The 27,574-nt window shown below is 43.2% G+C and overlaps 1 protein-coding gene across 3 annotated transcripts in view; it reads left to right on the forward strand.

Moving 5' to 3' along the window:
- WWC2 (WW and C2 domain containing 2) overlaps positions 1–27,574 on the forward strand; it is a 208,901-nt gene that overhangs the window by 16,168 nt on the left and 165,159 nt on the right. Inside the window, exon 2 of one of the 3 annotated variants that reach the window (XM_053216267.1) lies at positions 6,093–6,200. The exons of the other annotated variants lie outside the window; for them this stretch is intronic. Within the exon in view, the coding sequence (XP_053072242.1) occupies positions 6,093–6,200 (108 nt within the window). The remainder of the gene's footprint in view (positions 1–6,092; positions 6,201–27,574) is intronic. 3 annotated transcript variants of the gene reach the window in all.

A 27,574-nucleotide genomic window follows, 5' to 3' on the forward strand; every position in this document is an offset into this window, starting at 1 on the left:
AGTTTTATTGGAACATAGCCACACGGATGTGTACATGTTGTCTACTTTTAGACTATAAAGGCAGAGTTGAATAGTGAGACAGAGACTCCTTGCTCCCAAAGGCTGACTTACCTGTTATCGGTCCTTTTTAACAAAAAGTTTGCTCAGCCCTCAAATAAGATAATACTAAAAAAAAAAAGTAGGAATGCATTTCTTTGTGGAAAACTATTGATGACAGTGAGTCTTCTTGATAAATCGTTTACCCTAATTTGGCCTCACTACATAGCATGTGTACTGGATCTATGGCTGTGTGTGTGTGTGTGTGTGTGTGTGTGTGTGTAAACCAACTCACCTCCTTTGCTTCTCTTTGCTGACTTTTTCTTACTTGACTTAAATTTCATTTTGCTATGTTAATGTTTTTATAAGCCACCATCAATTGAACTCGTAGAATTGGTAACCATAATAGCATTCCAGTTATTTTTTGAGGGCCTCTATGTGCCGGAAGTATGGTAGGTGTGTTAAATATATCATCAATTATCATAGCTTTTTAAAAAAGTTGTCAGAAAACACATAAAATTTACGATATTAACCTTTTTTAGCATATAGTGCGGTAGTGCTAACAACACGCACATTGCTGTTGTGTCACAGATCTTTAGCACCTTTTCATCTTGCAAAACGGAAATGGTATCCCCTGAATAGCTCCTCTTTCCCCCTCCCCCGCTGCCGACAACCACCACTGGCGGTTTCTGAGAGTTTGACTTAGCTTCCTCGTGGAAGTGGAATCATGGAGTACTTCCCTTTCTGTGACTGGTGTATTTCACTTAGCATAACGTCCTCAAGGTTCATTCATTCATGTTGTTGCACGTGACAGGATTCCTTTCTTTTCTAGGGCCGCATAATATCCCGTAACTTGTATATACCATATCTTCTGTTTCCATTCATCTGGTGATGGACATTCATTTATTTATTTATTTATTTATTTAAATTTATTATTATTATTTTTTAATCTTTATTTTTGAGAGAGTGAGAGAGGGACAGAGTTGAGAGCAGGGGAGGAACAGAGAGAGAGGGAGACACAGAATCCGAGGCAGGCTCCAGGCTCCGAGCTGTCGGCACAGAGCCCGACGTGGGGCCCTGAACCCACGAACCGCGAGATCATGACCTGAGCCGAAGTCCGACACTCAACCGACCGAGCCACCCAGGCGCCCCTTACTTTCTTTCTTTTTTTTTTTTTTTGGTGATGGACATTCAGGTTGATTCCATCTCTTGGCTGTTGTGAATAATATTGCCATGAGCATAGCTGTGCACATATCTCTTTGCGATCATGTTTTTAATTTTTTTGGATACATACCCGAAGTGGGACTGCTGGGTCATATGGTAATTCTATTTTTATTTTTTCAAAGAACTTCCATCGTGTTTTCCATAGAGGCTGCACCACTGTATGTTCTCACCAATAGTACAAAAGGGTTCCCATTTCTTCACATCCTGGGGCTCCTGGGTGGCTCAGTCGGTTAAGTGTCTGACTCTTGGTTTTGGCTCAGGTCACGGTCTCGTGTTTCCTGAGTTCAAGCCCTGCATTGGGCTCTGTGCTGACAGTGCAGAGCCTGCTTGGGATTCTCTGTCTCCCCCCTCCCCGCCCCTCCCCTGCTTGCTGTCTCAGTCTCTCTCGAAACGAATAAATACACTTAAAATTTTTTTTAATTTCTTCACATCCTTACCAACACTTGTTATTTGCTGTTTCTTGTTTGTTTTAATTTTTGTTTAGTCGCTATCCTCATGGGTGTGAGGTGATACCTCATTGTGGTCGTGGTGCGCATGACTGCTGATGGTGAGCATCTTTTCATATGCTTCTAGGCTGTTTGTATATCTTCTTTGGAGAAATGTCTATTCAAGTCTTTCGCCCATTTTAAAATTGGGTCGTTTGTGTTGTTTTTGAGTTGAGCAAGTTCTTTGTATATATCAGATATTAACCTCTTATCACGTATATGGTTTGTAAATATTTTCTTCCAGTTCATGGATTGCCTTTTTACTCTATTGCTCGTTGCCTTTGTTGTGCAGGCTTCTGAAGTTTGATGTAATCATACATGTCTATTTGTGCTGTTGCCTGTGCTTTCAGTGTTGTAACCAATAAATCATTGTCAAATCCAATATCATGAATCTTTTCGCTATCTTATATGAGGTTTAGTTTCTGGTCATGTCTTTAATCCACTTTAAGTTAGTTTTTGTATATGGTGTAAACTAAGGATCCAAGTTCATTCCTTTGCATGTGGGTGTCCAGTTTTCCCATCATCGTTTGTTGAAGAGACTACCCTTTTCCCGTTGTGTGGCCTTGGCACCCTTATTGAAGATCCTTTGACCATACGCACAAGGATTTATTTCTGGGCTTTGTTTTCTGCTCCTTTGGTCTATATGTCTTTTTTATATCAGCACTTTTAGCAGGATAGGTAATATCCCCCTATAGATAAGAAAACAGGTTTAACTAGAAGAAAAGGAGCGAGAATTTGACCACAGGCTTTGAATTTATACAGTACACTAAGCTAGTTTGTCACTCTTCAGAAATCAAAAGGTCATTAGTACATATCCAAAACAAGAAATATCTGAAGATGTAATGTGTTTCACTTTTAGGAACGATTATATGTGTATATAAGTATATATGCATGTTTCCTGTCTCTCCTGCTAAATTATAAATTGACTGAAGGTTGGAATGAAGATTTTTTGGTATGTTTCCCAGCACAGCATATATCACCTGCTGGTAACTGGAGGTTGGTATACACTTGTATGAATGTGACCTAGATGACATAATAATGATCTTGCATTTGTAGTGTTTACTATGAGCTAGGCACTCTTCTAGGCTTTCCACATGCCTTATCTCATTTAATTCTTACCAAAACACCGTGAGGTAGATAGGTTCACAGTCTTTGGTGTTAGCCTTCTGACTTCGTTTGCTTCTTTATTCATTTATATGAAAAATTCCATCACCTGCCCTGTCTTTGCTCTCTCTCCTAGGCTCTGCCGTTCCACTGTTGTTATGGTTCTGTCTTTAGGGGGTAAGTGAAATCCTCTTTCCCCATCCTAGTAAGAGGCAGAAGATGCCTCATTACTTTAGCAAGTCAGGATCAGTTAGCAATTTTTTCCCTTTATTTTTCAATTTTTCTCATGTTTTGAATAGGTAATTACATGTTACACAATTCCAGAGCAAAAAGATAGTGAAAAGTCAACCTCCTTCCCACCCCTCTCGGTGCCCCATTTCTCTCTCCAAAGGGAGACCTCAATTACCAGTTTCTTGTGGATTCTTCCAGAGATATTCTTTGCATAAGCCTATACGGGCACATGTATGGTTCTCCGAATATCTTAGCTTTTTATTTTTTGATACAATTGTACTGCCGCTCCGTGTTTTCCTCTTAGTAGGTCTTGGAGGTTGTTCCATGCTGTTGCATATAACCTGCCTCTTAACACTCTATTTTGTGGGTGTACTGAACCTTTTTGAACCATTGCTTCATTGACGGATGTTTGAGTTTCTCCCAGGTTTTGTTTTTCTATTACAACAGCGCTTCACTGACACTAATGTGTGTTAAGTTTCTTTAATGCAAGTGAATTTCTAGGAGTGAAAAGGCTGGGTCATCGGATTTGCATTTACAATTTTGATAGGTTGCTGTCCGTTGAGGTACCCGTTTCTGCTCCCGGCAACTTTCTAATTAGTGACTTTTCCCCACACCTTTGCCAACCATTATGTTTCAAAACATTTGGTATTTTTTACTGATAAGAGAGATGCAAATTAAAATGACAGTGAAATAGCATTTTCCACCTTTATGAGTGAGATAGAACATTATGTCACTTACTTAAAAGCCATTTATTTCTCCTCTTTTGTGAACCAAGTCTTTATATTCTTTTTTTTTTTTAAAGGATTTTATTTTTAAGTAATCTCTATACCCAATTGGGACTTGAACTTACAACCCTAAAATCAAGAGTTGCACACTCCACCGACTGGGCTAGCCAGGCACCCCAAGTCTTCATATTCTTTATTTTTTTTTTTTTTGCTATTACTGATTTGTAGACTTTATTTTATATTAAGAAATTGTGAAATCAGTGGGCAAAAATAGATTATTCAAGAAATGGTGCTGGCCCAGTAGGCCACCCATATCAAAAAATCCAATTCAGATTCCTGTGCTTTCCATACACAAAAATTTGTGGATTTATCAACGTGGAAAAACAGATTTTAAGCTACTAGAAAATTAGATCGATGGGTGTCTGTGTGACTCAGTAGCAGGGGTTAAGAAGTCCAGACTGTTTAAGAAAAGGTTCATACATCTGACTACAGAAAAAACTTGACATGGCAAAAGTTACAAATTTAAAAGACAAAAGGGGAGGAGGGACAGCGTTGCATATAACCATAGAAAGTTAGTATTTTAAAAAAAAATTTTTTTTAACATTTATTTTTGAGAGAGAGAGAGAGAGACAGAGCACAAGCAGGGGAGGGGCAGAGAGAGAGAGAGAGAGGGAGACACAGAATCCGAAGCAGGGCAGGCTCCAGGCTCTGAGCTGTCAGCACAGTGCCTGACACGGGGTTTGAACCCACAAACTGTGAGATCATGACCTGAGGCGAAGTCAGATGCTCACTGACTGAACCACCCAGACGCCCCAAATGTATGGAGAAATCTTGATCTCACTAGTAATAAGCGAAACACAGAGTAAGACTCCCAACGAACTACCATCTCATTTTCATCAGATTTACTAAAGTTAATAAGGCAGGATAACATCAGATATGGAGAGGATGTGGGACCTAGGAGCTTTTATCACTGCTGATAGAAATGTGAGCTGGGGCGCCTGGGTGGCTCAGTTGGTTGAGCGTCGGACTTCAGCTCAGGTCATGATCTCATGGTTCATGAGTTCGAGCCCTGTGTCAGGCTCTGCACTGACAGCTTAGAGCCTGGAGCCTGCTTCGGATTCTGTGTCTCCCTCTCTCTCTGCTCCTCTCCCGCTCCTGCTCTGTCTTTGTCTCTCTCTCTCAAATAAACAAACATTAAAAAAAAACAAAAAGAAATGTGAGCCGATAATATCACTAAGGAGAACAGTTGGCAACGTATGTCTGCTTAAACATTTGTACTCCTCTAAGTCCAGGGTTCTTTGCATGCCCTAGAGGAGGGCATATGTACAAGTGAGTTCATTGTAGCATGATTTGAAAAAGCAGAAAGTTGGCAACAATCCAAATGTCCATCAATAGGGGATTGTAAGGAACAACTTTTATGGTTTAGTTATGTAATAGAATGCTATACAGCAGTTAAAATAAACGAGCTAGACTCTTCTTACATATATCAACATAGATAAATCTTGATGACAGTGTTTAGAGAAAAAAGCAAGTTTCAGAAGTGTATATTCATGTAAATTTTTTAAAAAACCCACAAAACTAGAGTCTATAGCATTTGTGGATACATATGTGTGCGGTCAAGATGTAAAAACAAATGATCCACCTGGACATAAGGAAAGTAATTGCCTGGGAAGGGAAGGGTATGTGAGGGTCTGTCCTCAAAGAGATTCATATTCTTGGGGTGCGTGGGTGGCTCAGTCGGTTGAGCATCTGACTTCGGCTCAGGTCATGATCTCGCCGTTCGTGAGTTCGAGCCCCTTTGCCGACAGCTGACTCAGAGCCTGGTGCCTGCTCCGGATTCTGTGTCTCCCTCTCTCTCTGCGCCTCCCACACTTGTGCTCTGTCTCTCTCTGTCTCTCAAAAATAAATAAATGTCAAAATATATATTAAAAAAGAGATATTCATATTCTTTGTGTGTTTAGATCTTCGTTCCTTAAATCTTGGTATTGTACACGTAGATGTTCATTTGTCTCTGTATTCTTTGATACACTTTAAATATACATTTTGAATCTTACCACACGCCTTTTCACTGTGTAGAGAGACTTTGTGTTTTAAGCTAATAACATAGTGAAATTTATTGATAATTTAATGAATTTTATTAATTTTGAATTTTGATATAAAGCCCACTCAGTCATTTAAAAATGTATTGCTGGATTGTTTTCTAATACTTTATTTAGGACTTGTACAGTAATATTCATGAGAGTCATCTCATGTTTTTCTTCCTCTCTTTTGATGCTCCCTTTATTAGATTTCGGTCTCAGTGGTACACTGACTTCCTAAAATCAATATGGAAACTTTCGTTCCTTTCCATGGTGCAGTTCAATTATCGCTGGAATTGGGTGTTCCTTGCAGTGTGGTAAGGTTCACAATTGTGACTTCCCATATGTATTCGATCTGCTTTTCCTGAAGGGTTAGTTCTCGCATAACCGTTTTCATAGCGGTATGGCTGATCAGGTTTTTGTCCCTGTCTTCAGGGATCAGTTCAGTATTTATATTTTCCTGGAAAATCATCAGTGTTTCAAATTTATTGGACAAGATAATCCCTTAATGTTCTTTTCCTTTCTACTACATCTGTGGTGGTTTTCCTGTTCTCATTTATTACTTCGTGTATTTGTGCTTTTGCATTTTTTTATCCTAGTTTAGGTTAGCTAATTGCTCAGCTATTTGGGTATTTCTTCTTAAAGCAACCAGCTGTTGAATTTATTCTTATTAAGTCGTCTTTTTCTAATTCAGTAGTTTTTGCTTTTATCTTTATTCCTTCCTTCTGCTTTGTTTCTCATTTTTTGGGTAATTTCTTGAGATTGCATAATTTATTCTCATTGTTATTTATCGGTATTAGCAGTTAAAGCTATGAATGTTCTTTGGATCTGATGGGGTTCAGGACATACTACCCCCAAATATGGCACACTCCTTAGTCTGTCGTATTCCTCAACCGTTGTCCACTCTTCATCAGACCTAGCGTAAACATACACAAGTGTAACCACCTCTTTGGCTCGTCATTTCCTTAGGAAGGCTTCCGTGTCGTATAAAACTTCTTACATACATTTCTATGTTTCTCTTCTGTTAATTTGTCTTTGTCAATTTATTTTTTTAAAGTTTATTTATTTTTGACAGACACAGAAAGAGAGAGAGAGAGACAAAGTGCAAGCAGGGGGAGGGGCAGAGAGAGAGGAGACACAGAATCTGAAGCAGGCTCCAGGCTCTGAGCTGTCAGCAGAGAGCCCGATGTGGGCCTCGAACCCACGAACTACGAGATCATGACCTGAGCGAAAGTCAGATGCTTAACCGACTGAGCCACTCAGGCACCCCTGTCTTTGTCAATTTAATTTTTGGACCCAGCCAGGGACCTTAAGAGAGTCAAGGATAAGTTTTCCCTGCTTTAGTTGTATCAGAGCTTCTGATATGTTATGACTTCATCGTTATTGTTTACTCATTCATCACTACTCAGTATTGAATTCCTCTTTAAGTCAGAATTTAGAATCTCTGGTAAGTCGGACTTTCTCCAGAGAAGCATAGAAATGACTAACCTGCTAAATTATTCAGATGTGTTGTGTAGCCAAAGAGATGATCCCAAGTGTGGGAAACGTCCCAAGTGTGGGAAACGTCCCCGGTGCTGCATCCCTGCCAGGGGTTTGGAGGTGACACGGGCTACGAGGCTGCTTGTAATGTGCGTGGGGCACTGGGGCGGGGAAGGCTGGTGTAGAATTGCAGTCTTTTCTTTCAGTTGCCTTCATTCCCCTGATAGCTCAGGGCTGGAGGCTCTTACATAGAACAAGGTATTTTTCTCGGAACAAGGTGCAGGGGCGTGCTCGATTTTGCCAGTTCTGTTTCCAAATGACTCCCATTCAAGGGCGCCGCGGGATCTGCCTGCATATGCCGAATTCAGGTTATCTGACACACAGTTTTAGCTGCATACGGGTGCTCCCTGACAACTGTTCTGTTTTGGTGTCGTAGCCGTGATTGCCTATAAAGCACTGTTTTCGTAAGTATAAAATTTTAGATAAGTTGGTTGTTATTTTATAAAAATGAATGCTAAAAAATGGAAGATACTCCTACGAGTGAAAACTACGACGACTCCCTCGCTTCAATCAAATGCTTATTTGATTTAAGGTAGCTGTGTCTATGTTCAGTTGTGAAAGAAAATCAAAATTAAAGATACTCACGTTGGCATTGTATCATACAATATTAGGTCTAAAATTTCATGATATCGTCTACTTCCTTGCTCCCTCCCGCGCCCACATAATGTAAGGCCTATGGAAAACTTTTCCTTCTCAACTTAGTGTGCTTTTTTTTTTTTTTTTTTTTTAGTGTGCTTTTCTAGGAATTTGATTTTTAATATCAAAGCAGAAGATTCTGTATACTCCTTGCTCAAACTGCCTCCTGTCTGTAGGTGTCTTCTGCAGAATTCATGCTCCTTCTCACGTCCTTCCCTCTAAATTAGAGGAAGAGTAACCTCCCACCTTCTCAGCCGCGCCGAACGGAAAGGCCTTTAAGACTGTGTAGTGAACGCCCACGTTGGGCAGATGGCAAGTGTTGGCATCGGTCACGTCCAGGACCGGACGGGGGTGAGGCCTAGGACGCGGGACCCGAGGAACCACTCCCCCCTGTGCCGGTGCAGGTTTGGGGTCAGCCGTCACATGGCGTGATGCCGAGAGGGAGGGCCTCCTCGAGTTTCGTGTCCTGGGGCCCCGGCTTGCCTCCCCGTAGCCCCGGCCCTGTCCGCTTCCTCCGCCCGTGTCCATCTTTCCTACTTCCGCAGAGACCGTCTCTGGGGGCCTGTTTGTCCTCCGAGTAACTGAGACGCCACCATCTGGTCCACTGAGGTACCCAGGTAACTTTTGTTCGCTGCCGACCAGAACCGGGTGAGAACCAGTTCTTGTTCTGGGTTGGTTTGAGAGATGATGCCAGTGCTGCTCTCCCGGGAGTGCACACTGTGGAGTGAAGATCTGCCCCTGGTAGCTTGTTTCTCAGTTGAGTCCTCCAGGACCCTATTATGGCAGGTGCAGTGACTGGCCCTTGTCCCTCTCGGCCCGGGAGGCATCCCGGTGCTCCTCAAAATAGGACTTGGTGGTAGACGTGTGATGTCCTCCTCTCTGCTCTGGTCATTTTCAAGGCTACTAAAACTAGAAGTTTCTTAGGAGTAGCAAAGGAGCTATTGTAGATGAAATGGAAGTGATTTCCTTGGAACTTTCCAGGATTTTCAGGTCAGAGGATAGATGAGCGTTTTTTTTTTTTTCATGAAGTTTATTTATTTTTGAGAGAGCAAGTGAGTGAGCACCAGCAGGGGAGGAGCAGAGAGAGAGAGAGAGAGAGAGAGAGAGGGATACACAATCTGAAGCAGGTTCCAGGCTCCGAGCTGTCAGCACAGAGCCCGACCCAGGGCTTGAACCCAGGAACCGTGAGATCATGACCTGAGCCGGAGTCGGACGCTCAACCGACTGAGCCACCCAGGCGCCCCCGGATAGATTAGCTTTTACATCAAACCTGGTTGAGTGAATAGGAAGAATAATTTGGAAAGTCTCTAAGGCCTGTGTATGCTCACACTAGTTTATTTTCACTTACGAGTGAGAATGGGGAGATGATTTGGAAAAGGAAGCAGAATGCTGTACCAGAACTCTCTATTATTTACTACGCTCTGAGATTAGTTGCATTTTGAATTAGGTGCAGGGATGAGTGTGGGTAGATATTTGGTACATCAGTTATTTATTGCTGCGTAACACGCTACCTCTAAATTTAGTGGCTCGGGGGTGCTTACGAGTAGTTTCATGACTCCCAGGCTCACTTGCACATCAGACTTCCTTCAGAGTATGATCCACGTTTCTCTAATGCGAGTGGGGTCTTCACTGTCCAGTGAACAGACACATTTGTGTTTTGGGCTCCCCACCATCCCCGCTTAGAATTCTCCTCTTCCTCTTGTCATCCGTGTCCTGTGGATTCAGTAGGAGACACTTGCCGTTTTCGTTCTCTTTCAATACATCTGTTAACTCTTCATTCCGTCGCTGATACTTAGTGTATGCCCGTTGTGGAAATCTACCCCTTTTGTTGAAGACTCGGTCAAGAATGGGCACGTGACCTGTTCTGGGCAGTGAGAGGTCAGGGGCAGTCCGCTGGAGGCCGGGGGCGGTGGGGGGTGGGGAGGCTGGACGAGAAGACGGTCTTGTTCTCGTCCATGGTGTTTCGCCTGGAACTGTGGCGTCCGTCGTGCTGCCCGCAGACGATGAAGCCACGGACAGCGGCACGGTCCTTACCGTTGAGGCGCCGCAGCCGTCGGCTCTGGGGTGCCCACTGTCGCTGTGATCGGTGGAATAAAAGATTTTCTTACTGTCTGAACCAGCTTCAGGCCCAAAGCTTTTACTGGCAGCAGAAAACTTGTAACCTCACCCATGGCCCGTCACATAGTATTGCGGTTCTAGAAAGCAGGATTTGGAATCTGATGGACTCTTAACTTTGTTTTGGTGCCTATGTAAGTGTATCACTTAATCCTTCCAATGTGATCCTTTTGTATAGTGAGGAAACTGAGGTTCCGAGTTAACTGAGCTTGTTGGGACTGAGCTAGGGCCCAAAATAAAATCAGGTCTATGTGACTCCGCTTCTCAGGGCCTCATCATTTAATGTGAAAAGTGGAGATATTCTATAATGCTGACCTCATAGGGTTGTTGGGGGGATTAAATAGGTAATTTAGAGTTTTAAGTATATGGTCTGCTGAACAGACATCAATAAACAGCTACTATTATCATTCGTGTTGCTGTTATTTTTCCCTGTCGTGTGCTCACCGCTTCGTACGGTATCTGGCACGTTTCAGGCTCTGCGTAAGTATTTGCTGACTCATGAATGATTCAATGGCTAAGTTCTCGGATTCTGTGACTTACGGTGCTCAGGCATGTGGCACCTCGTCGTGCGTGCCATTTGACCACTTCACTAAGATTTCTGGCCTCCCCAGTGCCATTGATTTGCATGTTCCTTGGCAGGAGGGAGCAAATCTTACCCTTTTCAGTTCTCCTGCCTGGTTCAGTGGTAGGCATTTGAAGGCTATTAAAAATTAAATACTTGCTGTATTAAGAAGTGTGTTTCAAGAACTTGTCTGTTTGGAACACTTGGCCCCTTGCGCTGACTATAACATTGTCATGGGAATTGAAAGTTTTGTGAAGTATCCTAGTTGTTACCAGTTTTTTGGGCCGGGTTAATAGATTGAAGAGAATTTATTTTATGGACCACTTCTGAAATTCCTGTTTGCCTTACGCTTTGTATCAGAGGAACTAAAACATTCTTTGGAAATATTTCCTTTGTTTGTCAGATGCTCACTGAGACGTGAACAGAGATATAGCGCCTCCGTCTCATGAGTTGAAGAACTTTTTTTTTTTTGGCCTTCTGAAAGACAACTGAATCTGAATTTTACTCTGAATTTCTGATTTCTAGCTTATTGTTAGGCACTACATCATACTTTCTCTCAGGAGCTATAAATCTGTATTCTTCCCTATGACGGCACATGAGAACAATGGACATCCCATTCTGTCTGCCCTCTACGCGAGAAGGTCATGGCACAGGTACAGTGAGACCTTGGAGGGATAGTTTACGTTAAATGTGGTTGGAACAGCCCAGTAAGCTCAATTTCTCTGTTTTAATCCACTGTTTTACTGTTGTGATAATCTTTTTTTTTTTTCCTGCCTACATAGATAACTTTGCTGTATTGGTATTACCCATCAACACAGAAAAGAGTTGTCATTTTGTCCGTATGCTTCAGTAAATTAAGAAATGCTTTTGGGGCCTGGTTTCCTCTTTCTCTTTTAAGGATTTTATGAAGAATGGATATGCATTGTTTTGTGAGAATTAAATCTGATTTGCCAATAATGAGTAGGGTTGGAATATACACTTGTCTTTTATTTCCACGTCGAAGTGGTATTCAAGAAGATCGTGGATCCTTTGGGTCCTAGAGACCGCGGCCAAAAACGACCCAAGCTAAAAGGCGGCTCAAAACGACCTTTGAAATACCTTGATACTTCTTTTCTTTCTTTCAATTGCTCATCTCCTTGAAATAAATTCTTCCACATTCAACAGTCAACAAATATTTAGTGGGCATCTGCTCAGAAAATGATGTGACTGATGCTGGACTGCTTAACGACAACAACAACCACCACCTGAAACCCCTGGTCTCGTTTTCCTGTTCCTTTGCTTTATTATACTCTGACTTTTCAAAAGTAAACAGAGGCATGGGAATGCAGGCTGGTGCAGCCACTCTGGAAAACAGTATGGAGGTTCCTCAAAAAACGAAGAATAGAACTACCCTACGACCCAGCAATGGCACTACCGGGCATTTATCCATGGGATACAGGTGTGCTGTTTCGAAGGGTCGAACATGCACCCCCATGTTTATAGCAGCACTATCGACAAGAGCCAAAGTATGGAAGGAGCCCAAATGTCCATCGATGGATGAATGGATAAAGAAGATGTGGTCTATATATACAAGGGAGTATTACTCGGCAATCAAAAAGAAGGAAATCTTGCCCTTTGCAACTACGTGGGTGGAACTGGAGGGTATTATGCTAAGCGAAATGAGTCAGAAAGACAGATATCATATGACTTCACTCATAGGAGGACTTTAAGAGACAGAACAGATGAATATAAGGGAAGGGAAACAAAAAGAATATAAAAACAGGGAGGGGGACAAAACATACGAGGCTCACAAATACAGAGAACAAACTGAGGGTTGTGGGAGGGCTTGCGGGAGGGGGGTGGGCTAAATGGGGAAGGGGCATTAAGGAGTCTCCTCCTGAAATCAGTGTTAAGCTATCTGCTACCTAAGTTGGATGCAAATTAAAAAGAATAAAATTAAAAAAAAAGTAAAACAGTGGTCTTCTTGAATCCAGCGGCGAACCAATCAGGGCTGATTCAGGAAGACAGAAGCTATTCCCTTTTCTAAGGCACAGCGAGCCTAGGACGCAGTCAGCTGCGCACCGCGGAGCGAGGAGAAGCTGGTGTAGAAGGTGCAGGCCTGAGCCCGCAGCGGTCGCTTCTCAGGAGCGCACGGCTCCTGGCGGTGACTGCAGCTCTGGCCGGCTTAGCTCCTCCGGTGCAGGGGTGCAGTTCTCCCGATCTGGGGGGTCGGCAGGCTGCGGCCAGCCTCTGTTGGGGTTCCACCTTCTACCTTCATTCGTGCCTGCTGATCTCACGGGAGCTCCTCTCCTTGCAAAGCCGCCGCGAACCCTCCAGGCGGAGGGGCGCGGGGCCGGGATTTGTGGCCACCCCGGGTGGTGGGTGGCCAGCAGTCCCGCCCGAGAGCAGCCTGCTTCTCAGGCTTCCTTTATGTAGGACACGGTGGCCCCGTTCACCTGCTTGGGGCTTATCTGCCCGGCCTTGCATGAGGGTCCCCCCCCACCTTTTGTCTCCCCTCCCTCCGTGTGTGTGGCCCTCTTCCCGTTCCCTCCTCCCTTCCCACCCACAAAGTTTTGTGTCACACGTCTTAAGAGCTTTGTCCTGGTGTCTTCGTTCTTCACCATGCTCTCTCCTTTGGGGGCCACTGTCGTCGTCACACGGGCGATCATTGCTTTCTGTTGGCGAGCCTCCCTGTGCTACGTACGTCACGGAGACCAGGCAAGTGCCTCGTCTTTGCGTCGTTCCAGTAGTTCCCATAGTCGTAACTCCCTCCTTTGCTGGCTGTATTATTACACAGCGGAGTCTCCCACAGTCCCACCTCGAAAGAGGCTATATCGTTAGCAGTGTGTTATGTACTTGTCACCTTTTCTAAACCAAAAAACTGCCTGTACTGACATATTTACTTTCTGTAAGCCAAATGGGATAATATTAGATACAGTTTATAGCTAGAGCTTTTCACTTAATATCTTAGTTAGCTTTCCCTATTCGTTCAGGTAGCTTGAATGCAAGCTTTTAATCAACAGCATCGTATAGAAGTTTCTTACAGTATTTACTTGTAGTATTGACGTGTCTACTCATAGGCATTGGGATCGTTTCCAGTTTTTTGCTCTTGTAAATGATGCCCCAGTGACTGTCCTTACATGTACAACGGTGTGCGCTTTTGAAAATGTACATCTTTTACGGGCACCTGGGTAGCTCAGTCCCTTAAGAGTCCGACTGAAGCTCAGGTCATGATCTCGAGGTTCGTGGGTCTGAACCCTACATTGGATACACTTCGGATCCTCTGCCCTCTCTGCCCTTCGCCCTCGCGCTCGCTCGCTCGCTCTCAAAAGTAAAAAATAAACATGCAACCAAATTTAAATCCTTTATTTTGAAATTATTTTAATCTTACAGAAAAATTGTAAAAGCAGCACAGAGGACCCTGCCTGACCTTTTCTCCAGGCTCACCAGGTATTGTGAACATTTTTGCCGCATGTGCTTTATGATTTTTCTCTTTTGAAAATTTATGTAGAACTTTTGTTTTCTGAACCGCGTGAGACTTTGCATATACATTTTGCCCCTTTCCCCCCGTGTTACTCCAGAATGTGCACGTTCAAGAACAAAGTTGTTTTCTTATCCAGCCTCAGTACGGTTTCAAGATTCGGGAAATCGATGCCGCGCTCTCATCTGCTGTCAGCACAGCATTTCATCAGTTGCTCCCGTGATGTCCTTCCCCGCTGCCCGCGTAGGGGTCAGAGCTGAGCATCGCATTTAGTTGTCACGTTTCTTTAGTTTCCTTTAATGTGGAACCCGGATCATCAACCCTTTATGGCCCTGACATTGCTGCAGACTGCAGGTCGGTCGTTTTAGCACATGGTCCTCGGTTTGGGTCTGTCCGCGATTAGATTCTCGGCTGTGCGTCCTGGGCAGAGTATACTGTCACCTTGTGCTGTCTTGTGTCCTTTTCATGCGTCACAGCAGGGGCGCGCGGGGTCCTGGTCCCCCTCGGTCGTGGTCGTGCTGTGTTGATCACATAGTTGAGGTGTTGTCTCGTCTCTTCCCTTGCTTCTTCTCAGTCTCCCGCGTGCTCCTCTCGTTGCCAGCTCACCGGGAACCATCCAGACAGAGGGGTGCTGAGAAATTATTTACTGTTTTCTACCTTGTAAGCGAACAAGGGGTGTGGGGAAGACACTTTGAGAACGTAAAAAAGTCCTGTTCCTCTTCAGAATTCCCCTTAGATTCAGCATCCATTGATGCCCACGCTTTGCCTGCCTCCCATCTTGATAGATTTCAGAATGTTGATTTTCTGTCCTTCCCGTTCCCCCCACTTGTACTCCTCATCATAGTATAAGGACGAGCCTTCTGCTGTCACCTATTTTTGTGTGTCTGTTTCATTATCATTGTGGTTGATACGCTATTACTGTCCTGCAGGTACTTAAATTCTGACCCCTTCAACGTGCAGGATCTTTTTGGAGGATACATTTCTACGTGTGAAATGGCCTTCTCTGTGCATGTACGCTTTTCATAGCTATTTTCAGTGTTGCCCTCACAAAGTGTGTTCATTCCCACCAGCAGTGTTTGAGAATGCTTGTTTCCCTCACAACTTTGCTGTGATTCTGGGGTCTGCCTGTCTTTCCTGATCTGACGGGGTGGAGTTGGGGGGTGGGGAGGGAAACCTTCTTTAATCGTTAGACTGGATTCTTTTAGTAGCTTCCTTGGAAAATGTTTTTCTCATGTTTAAATTTGGTTGTTGTTTTTTTCTTCTTATAATCTGCAAAAGCTCGTATTTAAATGCTTATAGCAGTTAGTCATTTGTTAATGTACTGTATTTTTTTCCATATAGATGTTATAGAGTTTTATGGTGTTTAATGTTTTGAATCTTTATTTAATGAGTTTTCCCAGTCTTTTCCCTTGTGCTTTTGGGTTTTGTCAAATGCCTATACAGGCCTTCTCTGTCTGAAGATTATGAAAATATTCTTCTATTTTTGTCTAGTCCTTAAAAACATTTTTTTTTATGTTTTATTTTTTATATCTGAGAGAGACAGAACGCGAGCGGGACAGGAGCAGAGAGAGAGGGAGACACAGAATCCAAAGAAGGCTGCAGGCCCTGAGCTGTCAGCACAGAGCCTGACACGGGGCTCGAACCCACAAACCGTGAGATCATGACCTCAGCTGAGGTCGGACTCTTAACCGACTGAGCCACCCAGGCGCCCCTTGTCTTTTTTTAAAAAGAAATTATTTTATACATTTCATCTTCAACTCATCAGGAATACATTTTCCCGTTATTATTTCACATGTTCGGGGCCAGGCTCCCCTTTCTGCTGCACAGCAGATGCGCCTTCTGGCGATGTTTGTACCATTGTCATTTCCACCACCCAGGAACAGGGTCTTCTTCGACTCTTCTCCAACGCTTCTTTCTTTGGCTCTTGCTAAGACACTCTCCTTGTTCTTCACCTTGATCTTTGACCCCTCCCTCCCCCCCCCCCGCTACTTGTTTTTTTTTTTTTTTATCGGGTCTTTAAAAATCAGTCTTTTTAAAATTCTGTGTCCGTAGGGGCCATGTACCTGTGACCGTTGCATCACCACTGCCAGCCACAATGCTTGGCACATAGAGAAGCTGCACTTCTTGAGTTGACTGGCTGTTCCAGGATTTTGACAGTAGCTCTCAGTTCAGTCTTTTTTATTAGTGTCTTAGAGGAACGTCTATCACATTAGCAGATTGGATAAAGTGGGGGAAAGATCAAGTACACGGCACATCACGATGCGTTGTGGATTTGAGTAAAGTAATGAGCTCAGCGAAACCTAATGCAACAATGTACGGCCTCGTAGAAGGATCTAAAAACCTATTGTATAAGTACGATATTTCCTGATGAAAACGTAAGGGGAAATGACTTAAAAGTTTTCCTTGATAACTTGGGTTTAACATAATTGAAGAGGGTGATCTTGTTTCTGAAGATGTTAAGGTGTCCTTATGTGACCAGAGGAATAAATTCTGCTTTTTCCTGTGAGGAATTATATTTAGAATATTCTGTCTGGTTTAGGAACGTCAGTCCCGTGGAGCGCCTTCAGAGCCGAGGGCTTAGGGGATGGTGTGTCATAGGAATTGCGTCACAGGAGGATGGTTGGTGAAAAGGCAGATGCTTAGCCTGAAGAAGAGAATATTTCAGGGGGCAGGGAAGTGGCTCACAACTGGATGATCATATAATTTTATTGTCTAATACAGGACTCTTTGAGAGTGAAAGAGGTCCGTGTTAATAATTATGCCGGGATGATGGGCGTAAACTGGGACTCTTCAAGGCAAGTGGAAACATATGGTCGTCTACTTAAAATAATCTTCAAACATTTGAAGGTCTGTTATGTGAAAGAAAGATTACACCTCCCCTGTGGGAGAGATTGGGCCAGTGCACACAACGACAGGAAGACGTGTACCTTTCTCCTTTGCTAAGGAGCCACAATCTCGTTCTGCTTCTTTCTTGGGGAATGGGATGGGCTGCTTACAAGGTGGTATGTTTCTCATCATTGCTGGTGCCGAGAATTTGTATAGCTGCCCTTTCTAAGTCACGATAGTACACAGCTTAGAGCTTAGATGAATCAGTTTATACCAACCCATCAAGTATTTGTGTATGTATTTTTTGCAGGTACTATGCAGATGTCCATTTGCTCATTACCTGTAGCATAACCATTTGTGTGCTCAGGGTCCTGTACCTTTCACTAGAGGATGTTAGAACCCATGCCTTTGATGGCTTTTATGGAGACCTCGCCCTGCGGTCGTGGGATCAGAACCCGTGCATTCTGGATTAGGGCGTGGCCCCTCCCGCCCATTCTCCACAGTACCGGCCGGCAAGCCCTTTGTCTCTGGCCTTTCCCCCCCACTTTCAGCTCTAGTACTGTTGTCTTGTTCACTGTAACACCTCTCCTCCTAAATACCTTTCTGTTAAATGTTTTATTTCTGTGAGTCTTGGTTTTATGCTAAACAAAAGAGGTACCTTTTCTTCCTCGTGGCAGGGCCATCTCTTCAGCTTTAAGGGGTACAGACTTTGGATGTGCTCATTCTTTCTGTGGGTGCTGTGGTCATCCCTTGGCTTCCACCGGGCGCTGATGGGGTGCTTGGTCCTCTAGTACCTTGTTTAGCCCTTCACAACTGCTCTGAGTGGCACATGGGACTGTTTCCATTTTCTGTGTAAGGGTTGAGAAGAGTTCATCTCCGCTGGAGGTGACCCAGCCCGTAGGTATACCAGATGGATCTAAGCCCAGGTCTCTTCCTTTGTCCCCTTATGTATGTATGTATTTATTTAAATTTTATTTGGGGGGGGAGGGGCAAAGGGAGAGAGAATCCCAAGCGGCTGCACGCTCAGCGCAGAGCCCAATGTGAGGCTCGATCCCACGACCCTGGGATCATGACCTGAGCTGAAATCAAGAGTTGGATGCTGAGCCGACTGAGCCATTCAGGTGCCCCATCCACGTATGTATTTATTTGACCAGTATCAGAGTGCATTGTGCCAGACTTCGTCTCTCCCAGATTCGTAGCAAGTCTCCCCCCCGCTTCTTCCCACAAGCGCACGCTCGAGTCACATGGGGCACTTTTCTGTACCTTCAGAGTGCCAGATTTCTTCCTGCTGGGGTCAGTAAGACAGACCCAGCCACTGTCCCCATGTTGTTGGGGGTCTAGTTGAGTAAACAGATCGAGAATATGAGTTTTGTTTTACATATCACGATATTTAAGAAGACAAGTACAGAATGTAATGGCAGTGTGCTGTGTGGCCCTTGACCTACTCTGGGAGTCAAGGAAGCTTTCCAGGGGAGCTGAGGAAGTGCCATTGAGACAGAAACCTGAAGGATAGTAGGAGTTAGCTAGAGAGGAGTGGGATGAGACTGCTTTGGGGGACAGAGGACAGTGCACGTGTAGAATCTCTGGGGGAGAAACTTGATGTCCTAGAGGTTCAGAAGGAATCCGTGTGTGTGTGTGTGTGTGTGTGTGTGTGTGTGTGTGTGCATGCGCACCTGTATGAGGAGAGAGAAAGAGAGAGGGAGATGCTTGATACAAGACTGGGGAGTTACGCAGGGGCTAGATCAAGGTCTTGGTAGATTATCTGGACCACCAGGTAGTTTTTCTTTCCTTTTAATTTTATGTGTCTTTTGCATACGTGAAGCGATCACGTAATGGGATTTTCAAAGGACCGCAAAGGGCTCGGTAGTGTTGTCTCCTTCCCGCCTCGTGTCTTCCTCCCTCCAGTTCCCTTCCCTGGAGACCCCTGTAGCCTCACTTCCTGAGTGACCTTCCACAGAAGCTTGTGCACAGACGGGTAGATAGACGACGATGTATTTTTCCTCCCCCCTTTTTACGCAAATAGCAAAATACTATACAGACTGTTTGGCATACGTTACTTTTTTCATTTAACATGTTTTAGTTGCCGTTCCATGGCAGTAAAGGAAGAGCTATTTTGTTGGCCCGCAGCCCTCTCGGTGGCTTCCCAGGTGTCATCTGAAACCGGCCTCCATTAGTGGAAGGCAAGGAGAGACCGGAGAAGAAGGCAGGCGCTCCAGGTGTAGGTGGCAGTTTTCATGAGCAAAGGAAACTGCCTCACAAGGCTTCCCTGGGTGGCAGCAAGACAAGTGGATCCCTGCACCGCCCGCCAAACCGTGGAAGTCTGTACGGGGGCCCAGCCCGGGTTCAGTCAGCATACTGTGCACGTGTTCTCAACATCACATCGCTGTCGCAAGGCTCCGTCCCTGGAGCAGCCTCTGGGAGCGGGACAGGCAAGCCGAGCCTACTTCCTAAGAACAAGGGAGGCAGTGAGGAGCCTCTGATTGCCCAGGTCCAGTCATGGGTCACTCGGCAGCTATGTCTGTCCGATGACCTCTCTCAACCGATTTCGTTCTTTCTTCTGGCTGCATGGTATTCTGTTGCAAGTGTATATCTAACACCAATATACCTGACGAGTGCAGTATTGCAGAGGTAGAAGATAACTAGTAAACCGTTAGTATTTCAGGCGGGAGATGATGGGGCCTTGGATTCAAATAGTGGAGGTGGAGCTTATATGTGATCAATCGATCTACAACAAAAGAGGCAAGAATATATAGTGGGGACAAAACCATAAATGTGAGACCTGCAACCATAAAACTTCTAAAAGAAGACATAGGCAGGGATCACTTGAACATCAGCGTTAGTAAGACATATTTATGGATATGTCCTTGTAGACAAGAGAAACAAAAGCAAAAATAAACTAATGGGACTGCACCAAAATAAAAAGCTTTTGCATAGCAAAAGAAACTCTCAACAGAACAAAAAGGCAACCTACTGAACGGGAGAAGATACTTGTTTTTTTTGTTTTGTTTTGTTTTTAATTTTATTTTTTAAAATTTACATCCAGATTAGGTAGCATATAGTGCGACAATGATTTCAGGAGTAGATTCCTTAGTGCCCCTTACCCATTTAGCCCATCCCCCCTCCCACAACCCCTCCAGTAACCCTCAGTTTGTTCTCCATATTTATGATCTCTTATGTTTTGTCCCCCTCCCTGTTTTTATATTATTTTTGTTTCCCTTCCCTTATGTTCATCTGTTCTGTCTCTTAAAGTCTTCATATGAGTGAAGTCATATGGTTTTTGTCTTTCTCTGACTTACTAATTTCACTTCGTATAATACCCTCCAGTTCCATCCACGTAGTTGCAAATGGCAAAATTTCATTCTTTTTGATTGCCGAGTAATACTCCATGTATATATATACCACATCTTTATCCATTCATCCATCGATGGACATTTGGGCTCTTTTCATACTTTGGCTGTTGTTGATAGTGCCGCTATAAACATTGGGGTGCATGTGTCCCTTCGAAACAGCACACCTGTATCCCGTGGATAAATGCCTAGTAGTGCAACTGCTGGGTCGTAGGGTAGTTCTAATTTTAGTTTTTTGAGGAACCTCCATACTGTTTTCCAGAGTGTCTGCACCAGCTTGCATTCCCACGGGAGAAGATATTTGTAAGTAATATGTCTGATAAGGGGTTATATCCAAAATATATAAAGAACTTACACTCAACACCAAAAATCCCAAACAATCCAATTAAAACGTGGGGAAGGACATTTTTCCAAAGAAGATACACAGATGGCCAAATGACGCATGAAAAGGTGCTCACTGTCATTCATCAACAGGGAAATGCAAATCAGACCTACAGTGAGAGATCACCTGATACCTGTCAGAATGACTAGCCTAGAAAAGACCAGAAATAACAAGTGTTGGCAAGGATATGGAGAAAAAGGACTTGTGAGCTGTTGGTGGAACGTTGGTGCAGTCACTGTGGAGAATGGTGTGGAGGTTCCTCAAAAAATTAAAAATAGAAATACCATGAGATCCAGTAATTTCACTCCTGGGTATTGACCCGAGGATAATGAAAACACTAATTTGAAAAGATACTTGCAGTGCTATGCTTATTGCAGCATTATTTATAATAGCCAAGATGTGGAAGCAACCTAAGTATCCATTTGTAGATGAATAGATAAAGAGATGTGGGGTATATAAATGGAATCTTATTCAGTCATAAAAGAGAATGCAGTCTTGCCATTTGTGACAACATAGGTGGACTTAGAGGGTATTAAGTGAAATAAGTCAGAGGGACAGATTCCATATAATTTCACTTATATGTGGAATCTAGAAAACCAGATGAACAAATAAAAAACTGAAAAAAACAGACAAATACAGAGAACAAATTGGTGGTCGCCAGAGGGGAGGTGGGTAGGAGTAAGGGCGAAATAGGTGAAGGGGCTAAAGAGGTATGGAGTTCCAGTTATAAAATAAGTAAGTCGTGGAAATGGGAGGTACAGCATAGGGAATATGGTCCATAAAATTGTAAGAACATCGTATGGTCACAGATGGCAACTACACTTACTGTGATGAGCACTGAGTAATGTATAGAATTGTTGAGTCACTGTATTGTACACCTGAAACTAATAGAATGTTGTAGGTCAGCTATATGTCAATGACTTATTTAAAATTTTATTTATTTACTTATTTTTTCACAGAAAAATAGTGGTGATGGAAAGAGAGCTTAAGTGGCTTTATACAAGAGAGATTTAGTGTTAAACAACGGGAGGTTCTGTTGATTGATGGCATATTAGGGGTGAAACACAGGGCTGTGTTCCAACCTTTCAAGCTTGAGCAGTTGGGTGGAGGATGATGTCATTTTATAGGTTGGTTAACACTAAAGGAAGGTTAAGGTTGAGTTCAGCTGTACACCTGTTGAATTTAAGGATTGGGTGAGACAAGCAGATGTGAAGTAGTCACTTGACTGTTGGAGCCCAGAGCTCAGGAGAGAGGATTAGTCCTAGGATATAATTTGGGAGATGGTATTGTAGAGTGATACACAGTTACAACAATGGTAATTCACATTTGGGGAACGGGTGAGGTCACCCTGGTCGGTGACCTGATGAAAATGTTGTTGTGGTGGAAAGTGCTTAAAACAGCATGTCCTTGTAGTCTTTGAGATAATGACATATAGCTGACCCTGGAACAACATGGGTTTGAACTGCATGGGTCCACCTACGTGTAGATTTTTTATAGTACAGGACTGTCATTGTTTTTCTCTGTCTTAGGATTTTCTTAACATTTTTTCTCTAGTTCACTGTATTGTAAGAATACAGCATATAATATATATATATATATGTATATATGTATATATATATATATACACACATGTATATATATGAAACATACACAGTATGTGTTAGTAGACTGTTTATGTTATTGGTAAGGCTTTCCGTCCGTAGCGGGCTATTGGTTAAGTTTCAGGGAGTCCAGTTATACCTAGATTTTTGGGTGCATGGGGTTCGGTGCCCCTAATCCCCGTGTTGTCCATGGGTCAACTATACCCAATGTTATAGGGTGTTATTAAAGTCCAGTGAGTGAGTGTGGAGACGATTACAGTTTGTTGTTTGATAACAATTAGCTTTTGAATAGAGTTCCTTGTGAAGTTGGCTATCACACAACTTGACAACAGCTTATTTATTACAAATGCATTACAGATAGTTGGAATCATTCATTTATTCATGTAACATGTGTTGAGTTCCCACCTCATTCTGGAAGGGTGTTCATATTTAGTGTTGTCTGGAGATAGCCATTGTTTCCAGTTGCTTCTTTCACTTTGTAATTCTTGATTTCAGTTACTGGGGTGTCATTGTCTTCAACTGAGTTGTCGGAGTTATTTTAACTGAATGTAGTCATGCATGTTTACACCAAGGGTATCTTTTACCCCTATTTCCTCCTGACAAAACTTCAAACACACTAATTAGGGTTAAAATACGAACTGTCCCATGTACGTGCTTATTCCTGAATTGGGAGGTATTTATAATAGTCATCCCAGACTTTTCTTAGATAGCTACCAGCTTTTTGTTAGTCCTGAGTTCTTTTTCCCAGAAAGAGGAGAAATGGTGGGTGGAGGAAGTGGCCTGTGAGGAATTTCGCTCCTTCAAGGTGGCTACCTTGGCCAAAGAAATTTCCGAGCCATTGGCCTGGTGTAATGGCTGTCAACTCTGAGGTAAGCAGTAACTAAAAAAAAAAAAAAAAAATTATACATGCTTCGTCCTTACCCTAGAGAGAAACAACACAAAACCAACAAATTTTTAGAAATGGAAACCCTTACAAAAAGCAAAAACATTGTGTAACTGTTTGGGAACTATGAACATTCTGGTAGTTAACGTATAATAGTTTTGTAAGGGAAGTAGGGTGATAGATGCAAAGTTTAATACTGTATTTGATAGATACAGTCCCTCTTTTGGGAGTCCTGGCTGTCTAAAAAACTGTTTTAACCACATTAAAACTGAGCTGTTTCTCACAACTCAGTAATTAGAAAACCGACAACGTAATAGAAGGTGGCAAAAGATTTGGGCAGACTCTTGACCGAAGAAGATACAGTGACGGGAAAACAGTACGTAAAAGATGCTCAGTATCATTTGCCATTAAACTGCAAATTAAGTCCTCCAGAGGTCCCACCGCACACCTACTGGAATAGCTAAAGCAAGCAAGGCAGCAAGCGGTTGCCGACGCCGACTGCTGGTGACGACGTGGCCGCTGGACCGCTCGCACACTGCCGGTGCGCAGTATGGGACGGACACGCCGGTGAGCAATTTCATCCGCCTACACAGTTCCATCCAGCAATCCCACTCCTCGGTTATTATTCAGGAGAAATGAAGACATGCGCCCACTGATTTCTCGTAAACAAACTGGTGCTTCTGTATCGAGATTCTGCTCGATCGTAAAAAGTGACAAGCTGTTGGTACATGAGACGGTACGGATGCATGTCCGATGCTACGTCGGTATTTATCAGCCTTGAAAAATTGCTATACCTCCTCTAACCTTTTTAGATTTTCCCCCCGAACTGCCCATTTCCCTTGTGAAATTTTATTTATTTATTTATTTAGGTTTATTTATTTTTGAGAGAGCGAGAGAGAGCTAGAGTGTGAGCGAGGAGGGGTAGAGAGAGAGGAGACACAGAATCCGAAGCAGTCCCCAGGCTCTCAGCTGTCAGCACAGAGCCCAGCGTGGGGCTCGAACCCACGAACTGTGAGATTGGACGCTCAACCAACTGAGCTATCCAGGTGCCCCTCCCTCATGAAAGTTTAATACCTCGGGCCTTATGTGCTGAGGCCCTTTGGAGGACCCAGACCAGTGGAATGTCTCAGGTTTTTGCACCTGCCCGGAACCAGTTTTTACCTCCTTGGGGACAGTATCACTCTCACTTCCCCATTGAGAATGCATGGGCTAACTGAAGGAAGCCGAATTCATGAATTTATATGCCATTCTCAAAAAGGAAGAATTGTCAGGTCACAGGAAAGGCCCGTGCTTACCAGGGTAGAAGGAGGGGTCATAGACAGTCATGAGGCAACTTTGGGAGGTGATGGGAAGGTTCTGTTTCTTGATTGATTGTGGTGGTTGTGCTGCAGTATGCATTTGTCAGACTTACTAGAATCGTACCCCAAAAGACTGAATGTTACGGGATTTACACTTCAATAAGCCTCCCTTTCCCAAACGTAGCGTCCGGGAGAATCCTGGAATGGTTCGTGGGGAGTAAGAAGATCAGAAGCGTCAAAGGCTGATCACTTGGGAATCCTGCATCACAGAGTGTGGTCTGTACGCTGAGAGATTAACGTATGAAATCATAAGTAAACCCACAAAACTTGCTGGAAACACATAGATGAGTGCGTGTGTGTGTGTGCACGCACGTGTGCACACAGGCATGCGCACATGTACACACACTCACCCAGTGGGAAGCCCAAGGGACAGTAAACGATGGTGTAAATAGAGATTGTCTAGGGAGTCAATGAGGGTTTGATGGCCCAGCCTCCTGAGGACAGAGGCTTGATAAATCAAGGTCAAAAGTCCTAGTTTTCCCTAGAGACCTGCTAAAACCAAGTGGAGGTTTGATTTGCAAAAAGAGAACAGAAGAAAAGCTGCCTTCTGTTTCTTCGTGGGAGCTGAGCTGGCTTTTTGTCTGTCAGTCTGACTTCAGGTAAAAGTTCCCCAGTTCCTGTGGCATCCAATCGGGGAGAAGTTTTTATGCTGCATTTACTTTTTGTTAATACACTTTTTTTTTTTTTAAAGGAAGCTCTGCATTTAGTGTGGGGCTTGAACTCATGACCCTGAGATCAAGAGTCACTTGCTCTACTGACTGAGCCTAGCCAAGCGCCTCTACATTTGCTTTTTCTTCAGTTAAATCTGAGACTTTTTTTCTCTTACTGCAGTCTCCAACTGAAGTACATGTTATCATCTTCTATCAAGAGGAGCCTGGCGAAGCAGGGCTGGTGGAAATACAGGTTTTGCTTTTGCAATATCTTTAACAAAAGTATTTGAATTTGCAGGTGTTGCCAAGCAATGGAGATTCCTCTCCCATTAAAGCTCTTATGTGTAATCATTGTATGCATCTCTGAGCCAAATGCATGCATCTCTGTATGCATTCTGAGCCAAAATGTTATAGTTTTAAATGCTCTGGTGACAAATGAGCTTTTTTTTTTTTTTCCTTTTCTTTTGAAAGCCCTTACTGAATTATCACATATTTTGGGAAGTTTCACGGATAGTGCTGTAAGGAAAATTCTGCTTCTTGTAATCTTTCTCTTGCGGTAGTAGGCATAGGGGTTGTAGTAAAGGTTGTTGACTAGTGCAGATATTAAGGAGAGCACCTTATGGACTGCATCTTAGTATATCTGAAAGCCGTGAAGAAGATATTACTGACTTCGTTGATCACAGGGAGACAGGCATCTTGTCAATACCTGTTGGTTGATATTGACATGCCTTCTGGGGTTAGAGAGCGCTTTTTCTAGGAACACAGGGAATACAAATGAAACTGAAGATATGCAGTCTTCAAGTTCAGTCACACTTTCAACTAGCCTCGTGGACCACTGGCCCCTAACCTGTCACCTACCGCCGTACCACAAGTGCTTCTGTAAGATTTATCACTGTTGATGCGGCCTTTAATTTGGCTGAGGTAGTGTCTTTCAGGGTTCTTTTTGCTACAGAGTTACCTCTTCCTTCCCTCTTCACCTGCTACACTACGTGTAGCCCTCACTTAGGGAGTGGGGCTTATGCTCTGCCTCCTTGAAGGCACAGTATGTACATACATGACGACAGTGATTTTATAAGCTGGCAATAGAACGTTTGAAACCAAAATGAAAATAGTAGCATTACCAAACCTAAGGTACACAAAACTACCATCTTTAAAGTGCCTAAAATGCCAGTGGAAGAAATCAAGGGATACCTAAATGAATGGGGAGACATAGTCATCGATGGGAAGACGAAATAGTACGGATGCCCACTCTTCTCAAACTGAGTAAATTCAATTCCCGTAAAAATCTCAACAGGATTTTCTTTCTGGATATATGCACGCTGAGTCTGAAATGTATACGAAGAGGTCAAGGAGCTAGAAAAGAGAAAAGAATTTGGCAAAAGAAGCGTAAGTTTGGAGGAATCGCACTATCCCCTGATAAGACCTACTGTGCAGCTATAGTAACTGTATTAGGGTTCACCAGAGAAACGTTGCTAAGAGGTATGTTCAAGGAATTGGCCCACACAGTCAAGGAAGCTGCTAAGTCCACAATCTGCAGGATAGGCCAGCAGCTGAAGACCCAGGAAAGAGCCGATGAAGCTTGAGTCTCAGGGGGTCTGTAGGCAGAATTTCCTCTTCTTCTGGGATCCATCTTTTTTTTTCTTTTCTCTTGAGGCCTTAACATCTAATGTGAATTTCTTCTAGAAAGTACCTTCACAGTCATGCCTAGGCTCAGGTTTGACCAAATATCTGGGTACTGTGGCTCAGCCAAGTTGACATATAAAATTAACCACCAGTAACTAAGACAGTGTGGTACCGTGAAGGGCAGACATGGAGATCAATGGGACATAATAGAGAATCCAGAGATAAACACACAAATATGGGCAGTTGATTTTTGGAAAAGGCTCAAATGCAGTTTAATAATGAAAAGATACTTTGTGTTCAACAAATAGTATTAAAACAATTGAATATCTATGCAAAAAAACAAACCTCCATGTAAACTTAACATTCTGTACAGGAATGAATTCAAAATGGATCATACATGTAAATGTAAAATATAAAATGAAAATTTTAGAGAAAGCATCAGAGAAAATTTTCATGACCTTCTGTTAGGCAAGGAATTCTTTGACATGATACCAAATACATGATTCACAGAAAAGAACAGTAGCTTAGACTTCATCAAAATTAAACAGTTAAGTGAAAGATGTTAAGACAATGAAAAACCAAGTTAGAGGGGCGCCTGGCTGGCTTGGTTGGTGGAGCATGTGATTCTTGATCTCGGGGTTGTAAATTCAAGCCCCACATCGGGTGTAGAGATTACTTAAAACTAAAGTCCTTAAAAGAAAAGAAAAAA

Source organism: Acinonyx jubatus, chromosome B1 (assembly GCF_027475565.1).
Source record: "Acinonyx jubatus isolate Ajub_Pintada_27869175 chromosome B1, VMU_Ajub_asm_v1.0, whole genome shotgun sequence".
NCBI lineage: Eukaryota > Metazoa > Chordata > Mammalia > Carnivora > Felidae > Acinonyx > Acinonyx jubatus.